The sequence below is a fragment of the Corvus brachyrhynchos genome, unplaced genomic scaffold (assembly GCF_000691975.1).
Source record: "Corvus brachyrhynchos isolate BGI_N302 unplaced genomic scaffold, ASM69197v1 scaffold229, whole genome shotgun sequence".
NCBI classification, from domain to species: Eukaryota; Metazoa; Chordata; class Aves; order Passeriformes; family Corvidae; genus Corvus; species Corvus brachyrhynchos.
Window position 1 is genome coordinate 111,098 of NW_008240042.1, and position 8,729 is coordinate 119,826.

At 54.0% G+C, this 8,729-nt stretch overlaps 2 protein-coding genes across 5 annotated transcripts in view; both read left to right on the top strand.

Moving 5' to 3' along the window:
* LOC103622388 (dentin matrix acidic phosphoprotein 1) overlaps window positions 1-6,921 on the top strand; it is a 20,876-nt gene extending 13,955 nt beyond the window's left edge. The window contains exons 2-6 of one of the 3 annotated variants that reach the window (XM_017744267.1): window positions 2,870-3,119; window positions 3,953-4,026; window positions 4,125-4,166; window positions 4,649-4,903; window positions 5,019-6,921. In XM_017744267.1, the coding sequence (XP_017599756.1) occupies window positions 3,973-4,026; window positions 4,125-4,166; window positions 4,649-4,903; window positions 5,019-6,278 (1,611 nt within the window). In that variant the 5' untranslated portion in view covers window positions 2,870-3,119; window positions 3,953-3,972 and the 3' untranslated portion in view covers window positions 6,279-6,921. Of the gene's footprint in view, window positions 1-18; window positions 3,120-3,952; window positions 4,027-4,124; window positions 4,167-4,648; window positions 4,904-5,018 lie in introns of those variants that run through there. The other 2 variants (XM_008641328.2, XM_017744266.1) reach the window with 2 other exon arrangements.
* Window positions 6,922-7,867: 946 nt separating this feature from the next.
* IBSP (integrin binding sialoprotein) overlaps window positions 7,868-8,729 on the top strand; it is a 12,108-nt gene continuing 11,246 nt past the window's right edge. The window contains exon 1 of one of the 2 annotated variants that reach the window (XM_017744278.1): window positions 7,868-8,000. The gene's annotated coding sequence lies outside the window, so the exon portion shown is untranslated. Of the gene's footprint in view, window positions 8,001-8,143; window positions 8,311-8,729 lie in introns of those variants that run through there. The other variant, XM_008641329.2, reaches the window with a different exon arrangement.

Sequence of the window (8,729 nt, forward strand, 5' to 3'; positions counted from 1 at the left end):
TTTTGGGAGTTTGCCTTTCATGTGTTTTGAGAAAGGGCATGGTGCTTCTTCTTGTTGGTAGGCTAAGGTCGGCACCTCCCTTCGACAGTGTCACAGAGACTTCAAACAGCCTGTGATGCCTGAAATAGGGCAAATGACTGGCGCCTTAAAAGTGCCTGTTTTCTCTGACTGCGAAGGAAACTCTATGGTGAATATGGAAGGGTGGGTTAATGATCCTACCTCTGTGCTGTCAGGAGGCCAGGGGAGAGGGCTGTCGGTCCTGTGCAGAGGTCTAGCATTAGCAGGTGCCCTGTGTGTGTCTGTAATTCAGGGCCCCATGACTCAGGCTCCTATGAGATGTTTTTTACCAGCAAGAAGTAGCATTTTTTAGAGGCTTAGCAGAAACCAAACTTGTGCATGCCTCCATGCTGTGACAAACGCACTGGTAATTCCTTATCACAGCATTTGTAGCTTTGAGGCTTGCTCCCAGAAGGAGTTGGAATATCAGTGCTGCTTTTCAAACACCTAAAATGCCACCATTAGCTACTGGGTTCTGTGTCACGTTAATGCTGTGAAACACAGACAATATTTATTCAGGTAGCAAAATGAAACTGCATTATAACACCTGTCACCAGACAGTGTAGGACAAAGGGATTTGGATTTGGATCTGACTGCAAGGTAGGAGCTGGTGTTGAATGCTGAGGACATGTGCCTTGGGTCCTGCCCTCATCCTAGTCTCCCTTGCTCCAGTTCATTCGTTGATCCTTTTCCTTTTGATGCTGCTGTCAAAACCCATAGGTCTATTCAGGAGAGAAGTGCATCAGCAACATTAATACTATTAAAATACCCTGGACTGGAAAAAAAGAGAGGGAATGATGGTTTTTTGAACAATATCACTTTCTTGAGTTTTTGATGCTGAGCTGTCTCGATCAGTGGGGGAGAGCAGCTGTTACATTCCTTCTCCACCAGCTGGTTCTCTGCAATGCCAGCTTTACTCTTGGCTTTGGCGTCTCTTATCCCTCCTGCTGTCTGCACTCATTTATTTCTTCTGTTCTCATGAACACCACACAGTCCAAATTGTCAAACAGAGAAGTGATATTCCTGCATCTTCTTACCAGCCCTGCCAGTCTTCTCATTTCTCACTTGGCCACCTCCTCCCTGGTAGTCTGATGGTGCCAGGTTTCCCCCATCTTCCTTCCAGAGACTGAGCATCTCGGTAGGGTAGGACTTGGGGAAATGCCCAGTGGCATTTAAAGCACCCATCAGACAGCTGCTGCTCCCACCCTCAGTCCATTTCTCACCTCTGATGTAACAACAAAAATAATAATTAATAATTTTTTTCTTCATAGGGTTAATTTAAGGTTACAGTATGTGGGCTGGGGTTTCCTTTCCTTGCAAAACACAGGCAGATCTGCTTGGGCAGTCTGGCTAATGCTGTAGGATGATCTCTGGAAGGGATTCGGGGGACAGGCCTTGTTGTTTGACCCAGGGCTATTGGAGATTACAGGGACGAGGGTCAGGCTGGGGTGCTGGCAGTGAGCATTGTTGGGTGTGCTGGTGCTGTGGGTATTTCAGGGCCACTGGAAAGGAGGGAAGTGACATTTGGGTGGTGGCTGGTGGGGTAATGGGTGACCTGTGTTATAAAAGAACTGGGCATGTAGAGCTTGGTGTTTATCTCCTTCTTGCACCACAGCACCTGGACATGAGGCAGCACCAGATCTTTGGGGCCTGAGTTAAATGCAGGTTTGACATTACAAAAAAAAAAAATACAACAAAACATGGTAGTTGTTGGAGGTGCCTAAAAAAGGTTGGCAATATGAACTCATATCTGGCTGGGGACAGGGGTATAATTTTGTCTCAGGTCAAAGGGAAAATACATCCCACGATATCTGCAGCAGGGATCAGGTAGGGAAGAAGAGGGAAAACATCTGTTGAAGGTATGGGCATGAGAGTGAGTGGCTTGATGGTGACCATCTCGAGGCCAAGGGGCTGTGGGGAAAATAGTGGGGCCGAGTTACACTGGGGCTTCCGTGCATGGGGGGCAGGAGGAAGGAGAAAAGTGATGCTCATGACATTCGGCACCTTGCAGTCCTCACAGGGCAGACACACCTGGACTGTGGGCTGGTAAGGAAGTTGGGGGAAACAGCAGGAGATTGTGAGGATGAAATTAAACCCAGCAGCAGACTGACGTGTCTGGTTTCACAAGATGCTCTGTCCAGCACGAGGCATTCCCTCTGGATGCTGTTTTCTATAGCCTGGGCAAATTCAGACAACCTGCAGTTTACAGAGCCCTGTCTCAATCCTGACCCTGCCCAAGTTTCCTTCAGTCATTTATTTCGCAGTGCCAGCATCTCCTGTGAATGCCTGCAAAGCCGCAGCCCTGTCCACGTCCCCATGGCACATATTGTGGCCTGAGTTTTCCAGAGCAGAGGTTTCATCCTCTCCCTGTCCAGCAGCTGGAAGGAGCACTGGAATGCTACACTCAGTGCAGAGTGTGGGATGCTCCCTATACATCTCCATTTAGTATTTCCCTGCTCCCTGGCACGAGTGCCTGTGTGGGCATGAAAATAAGACAAGCCCTCTCTTTCTAGCGTGGTTTTGTGCTCCTGCCTCAAGGTACAGGGCAAGGCTGAGACCTGGCAGGGAAATGGTCCCCTGTGGGTTTCAGCACCCTGGCCCATGGCACAGGGCAAACACTGCTCCCAAGTGCACGGGTTAGGAGGATGTCATCCATGGGATAGGGTCCAGCGCTCGGCGTGGGTGACGCCGTAGTTGTTTGTGTGTGTCACAGCGGGAAGTGTGTGAATGGGATAGATTTAGCTGTCAAAACAGACGGCCAGAGCAGTCCGTCATTAACTGCCAGCCCATCTCGTCATCCTGCAACCACAAGGAGCTTTTTTAGGGCCAGCGTCCTGGCGGAGGCCAGAGGAAGCGTGGGAGGCCAGTTCCCGGTGACACCTCCAGGCACAGCAGCGCTGCCCGGCGGTGCCATTGGCTGCCCCCGGCCCGGGGCTGGTACTGGCCAGCGGTTAAATGCCTGCCCAGCCACCCGGGGACACACAGCCTGGAGCATCCCAACACGGGCAGCCAGCTCATCCCATCCCCAGCAGAGGAGACACGGGCTTGCATCGCACCTTAAGGTAAAGGGTTTGGTTTCTTTGGATTGATCTGGCATTGCCTGGAGTGAAAATGGTGACGTTTGGGAACAGGGGTTGTAGATTTCCTCACAAGTTTTGGCTGAAAGCAGGATACTTGTCAGCTGCGATTCAGGTGTTGCTTTGTCAGGGAAGAAATCAGGAGCGTGCTTGTTCCATCGTGTTTTGGGTGCAGGGTGATGTTCAGTGTGGTCAGTGTGTCCGATGGGGATAAGGTGCTGGGCTGGTTAAAGAAAATGCTTGGAAAATGAGAGCAGAGCTGGAGGAAAGCCCCCACTGCTTTATCCGCCTGCCAGGCAGCAGTGCTGCTGGAGTGCCGACCCAGCGGGCTCTGGCGGTGCAGCTCTCCATGGGGTTATCTCTTTGGGATGCTCCACTTTGGAATGGTGTAAGATTTTTTCTGGCTGTGGGGACCACTCCAGGTGGGAGGTACAGCTCTGCAGCCCGTGTTCTCACAGTGCTACCCATCTGAGGTGCAGGCTCCTGTCACAAGCACTGAGCTCAGCTGGGTGGTGACATTACTATGGGAACAGGAAATTCAAGAGAGCTTTCCTGCTCTTTAGTGATGTTTAGACAAAAAATCTGCCAGCGCATGGCTAGGTACTTCAAATCCCAAATTAAAGGGAGGTTTCTGCACAGGAGGTGACAGGAGGAGGCACAAGGACAAGTCCCTGGCTGTTTGATGACACGCCAGGCTGAGCGCTGTGCCAGGATGGCAAGGCTGTATCATTTGGGAGGGCTTTTTGGGGCCAAGTTCCAGCCAGAGGCACATGCAAATGCTTTGCTCTAGTGTGCAAATATTTCATTCCTTGTTGCAGCCCCAGGGACCACAACTGACATGAGGGCTGCATTCCTGGTGCTGCTTCTCTGGGCCATGGCCTGTGCTCACCCCGTAAGTAACCCTGGATTGACACTCCCACCCCAAACCTGTTCGTTTTGCCCAGCCAAGGCACACTGATCACTGATCAAATGTCTCCTGGATGTGTTTAGGTGCCTGGCCATGAACCCACCCACTCCAGCGCCCTGCAGGAGGTAAGCCACAGGTGCCCCTGTCCCACAGGTAGCAGCCCCTCAGGGAGCAAGTCTGGGAGGGGGAACCAGCCCTGGGCAGGCAACCTTGGACCAGGAGCCTGGGAGGGATCTGCTGCTTCTGTGGGTCTTTGAGCTTTGTCTCTCTGCTCAGTCTTTTCAAGCTAGGTTGGTTTCGCCGTGTTTTGACTTGCCTCCCTGAGCACGTTCCCAGTTCACCTGACACCTTCTGCTGTGTTGGCCCTGTGAAAGGAATTTCTGTGCTCTGAACTATCCCAGTTTGGGGTTTTCTGGGCTGCCCTTTTGTTGGTGGCTACGATTTTATTTTGTATCAGCAGAATTAACTGAAGGGTTGAGGTGCAAGAAATAAAAAAGGCTTGAGCTCTTGCATGGCTTGGGAGTGAGGTCCTGCAGCAGCAGCAGCAATAAGTGTGCTGTGGTTGGTGTTTAATAAACCAAGGCACTGTGTCATGTTTTGCCTCCAGGATACCGCAAATGAAGATTATATCAGCAAGCTGGGCAACCACCTGGATGGAGGAGATGGCATTCATCCTCCTGCCAGTCCGGAGCCAGCCGAAAATGCTCTTGCCAGGGACCTGACGGGTGGGAATGCCGTGAATGAGGAGATGGGTGAGCTCAGTGGCCAAGACATGGGAGGCCGAGTTGGGCAGGCTCAGCATGTGAACCAGGTGGACCACGAGGACATGGGCGCCCACAATGGGAATGACCTTGGTTTCCTGGTGAGTGAGTGAGTGGAGTGTTTTGTTCTGCCAGGAAAGCCTCCCTGGCCCCAAACCTGGCATTGGTCAAGGTTGTGCTTGGCTTAGCATTCATCTCTGTTTGTCACCTCCACAGGAGGCGGATGCACGTGACACTGATGATGGTGACAACGGAGACCACTACGGCACCAGAGCCAACGGATTTCCCTCCCACGGCGACAGGTTCCTGGACGAGGAGGATGACAGTGGGGATGACACCTTTGATGCCAACGGGGAAGAGGAGAGGGGCGAGGGCCCTACCTACGTGGCTGGTGCCGATGGGGCAGGAGAACACGAGCACGATGCTCGCCGGGGGGATGCCGGGGCTGGCAGGGGGCACGCCTACAGCAGCAGCAGCAGCAGCGAGAGCATCGGGGCAGACCACCGGCGCTACAGGAACTACGGCTTTGGGCGCACCCACAGGCACGGAGGGGCCAGCAGCAGCAGCCAGGAGGAGGAGAGCTATGACTTCCAGGATGAAGCCATGCAGGGGGATGACCCCTCTGTCTTTGACGGTCCAGGCAGCAGCTACAGGATGCGCCAGGCTGGTCCCCGTGCCCTGGGGAACAGCTGGGAGAGTGCCCAGGGGGCTGGCTCCCACCGCTGGGAGGAGGGTGACAGCAGGTCCCCCGAGGTGGAGGATGGTGACTCTGGAGAAGACAGCCCCTCTGTGGAGGACAACAGTCAGTCAGAAGAGCCTGTTGACAGCCAGTCAGAGGAGAAAAGCTCCAGCCGCTCCAGGGAGGATGGGGATGTGGATGGAGAGGACAGCCCCTCCAGGGAGAAAGAGGACAGTGAGTCCAGGGAGGGCACTGATGAGCAGTCAGATGAAGAGCCAGGGGAGTCCCCGGAGGTGGTGAGAACCTTGAATGAGCACAGCAGCAGCTGGACCTGGGAAGGGCAGGAGGACTGGGATTCTGCTGAGGACAGGAGTGTGCTGTCCACACCTGACAGTGAGTCCAGGGAAGAAGAGGGTGAACCAAGCAGGTACAGGGAAGATGATGATGACCAGAGCCAGTCCACAGAGGACACTGTGGAGGAATCAGAGGAGGATGAGAATGACTCTGTGCCGACCACATCGGCCGAGAGCCCTGAGTCCCCAGAGGATGACAGCAGCCCAGAGGACAACACAGGTGAGGACAGCAGGTCCACAGAGAGTGACAACAGTGAGTCCCAGGAGGATGATGATGATGTGGAGAGCCACTCCCAGGAGGATGCCACCCGCGAGTCCAGCAGCCATGGGGACGACAGCTCCCAGCAGAGCCTGGAGAGCGGGGGCCGCAAGCGGCGGCTGGGCGCCCTCCGCCACAGACCTGCTGCTGACTATGATGACAATGACTGCCAGGACGGGTACTGACCCGTGCCCCATGGCCTCAGTGGCGTGGGGGATGTGGGGGGAGGAGGGGTTAATTTATTTGTCATATAGCCTGGTTGACTTCTTCTCAAGAAGATGCTGTGGTTAAAATGGAGTCGGGTTCGCCAGGGCTAGGCCTGGGCACGCTACACAGGGAGTGAAGGGGTAGGTGTTGCCAGGCACAGGGAGAACGCTGAACCACAGCGAGAAAAGGCATTTTCTGTATCAAACTGGAGAGCAGCTGAGAGCTGTGAGTGCCAGCAGGGTGATGCTGCCCACTTGCCCCAGGGGCACAGTGGTGGCTTGGCACTTCTGGGCATGCTGGGCAGAAAGGTCCCTGTGTTCACCCCTTGTATTTACCTACCACTGCCCCAAACATACCTGCCCAGACTCCAGCTGGAGCTTTCCATTAACTCCATGTCCCGCACATAACACGGAAAAGCTACAGCTGGTGTGCACACGTGGTGCATGGGCGCAGCAGGGTGTGAAGTACCACTTCAGGATGGGATGTATGTAATATTTTTAATATTTTGTAAGAAATGTACAGAAAACATTATACTGTATCCTTTTTGCACTTGTATTTCAAAGCTGAGATGTACCCTGTTGATTTCTTTAATCACCATTAAAGCCACCAAACTCGACTGAAGTGTGGTTTGAGGTATTGCTGTTTTTTCCTCCTGGGCGTGGCAGGGTCTGCAATTTGGGGCTGGACTAGAGGGAGTGGGAAGCAGAGAGCAGGATATTTGTGTGGGGAGCCACAGCATGCTAGGGGGAGGGGGAAAGCAAAAGCTGAGGGTGTTCCCACCCACTCTATTTCCAGGCACCCCAAAGGCCATCCCTGCCCTTCGGTGAACCCGCAGTGGGGTGGAAAATGTGGCTGATGACCCCAGTGAGCCGGGCCTGGGGCTTTGCTCTATTATGGCCGTCACTTCCTGCAATGTGAGCAAGGGTTGTGCTGCTCTTCCTGGGGTGCTGGAAAGATGTCCCAGGGCATGAGGACTCTTCTGGGCCACTGTTTCTGTGTGCCAGTGGTGGCCTCTGGTACCAGGTCCCCTGCAGCAGAGATGCAGGTGAGCAGGCAAAAGGTGTTATCGTGAGTAAAGCCTGTTTTACCCTATGTGCCACTTGGTTGGGTTTTTCCTCCTATCAGCAAGCACATAAACAACATATTATTTAAAATTACATTATTTTAAATCCCACCCAGGTGCTTCTTCCTTGTTCACATGGCAGGACAAGCTGTACAATGTAGGTTTCGATGCTGACAGGTGAAGCCTTGGGCTGTTGTGTCACTTTTACAGCATGAGGTGGTGGCTCTGCAGGGGACAGTACCCAAGGGGGCAGGGTGAGTGGGTACATGCCCTTCAGCTGTTGGGGCTCAGGGGTGTCAGTGCTGAGCATTGCAGTACCAAACTCAAGAACCGGTAAAAAAACTAAATTATTTTTTGCTACTTTTAGCAGAACCACACTTAATTTGTAGCCTGTTTCCACCACTATGAAGGCTGGTAGCTGAACAGCTCCTGTTTTTTGTGGAAATTACATTTTTTTCACCCTGTGTAACCTTTTTTTGCTTCTCTATGAGATCAGCTCTGAAAGTTGCAGCTTCCCCACGCTGCTGCCTTGGGAATGAGCCTCTTTCCTGACTCTCCATCCCACTAGTCCCCACTTCACGGTGAATACCTCATCTGTGACCTGGCCCTTATTTTTTGGACCCCTCGGATCAATCGTGTAAGTAGCTGGGGACGCTGTGATGGCAGCGATGCCTGTCAGGGTCATGGGCACCAAAATTCTGGTGTGCAGCCCCACCAAGTGGGGTGAAAGACATCAAGCGTGGGTTTGGCTGCAGCGAAAAGGGCTGGGTCTGCGCATCCCTGTGGCTGTGGTTTAAAGCTGCAGCAGCGGCGTGTGTGCCGCTGCAGGGCAGGGCAGGGCCGTGAGCTCTCCCGTGTCCAGCAAGCGGTGCCGCTGCTCAGGCAGCGGCCACGTTCTGGTGCCGCCTCTGCCGCGGGGCTGGGTCACATCGCTGGGGCCATCAGAGGTGATGTTTGCGTAGCGACAGCTGGCGGGGGTGGGGATGGAGCAGCTTTTTTCGGATCCCTCCAGGAAGAGGAGTGCAGCTCTGCAGTGAGCCCGGCCTGCGAGCAGGACGGTCGAGACGTAGCAGGGGTGGGGGGAAATCGCTTCTTGCAAGTTGGTGCATGACCCTGTGTCCATCCTCATCCTTGTGGGAGCGGTGCTGGGGTGCACAGCAGCCTGGCACAGCTGGGCAGGGGACTGCGTGTCCCCGTCCTCCTCAGCTCGTGCATGGAGAGAAAAACTGGAGAGATCTGGGTTTAGTCTGAGCGGGAGGCACGAGTGCCCTGCCAACAGGGCTGAGGGTATCCGGCTGTGCTGCCCTTCACGTGCCTTCCCGGGGACGTGCTGCCACTGCCCTCGTGTCCTGGCCAGCACAGCCCA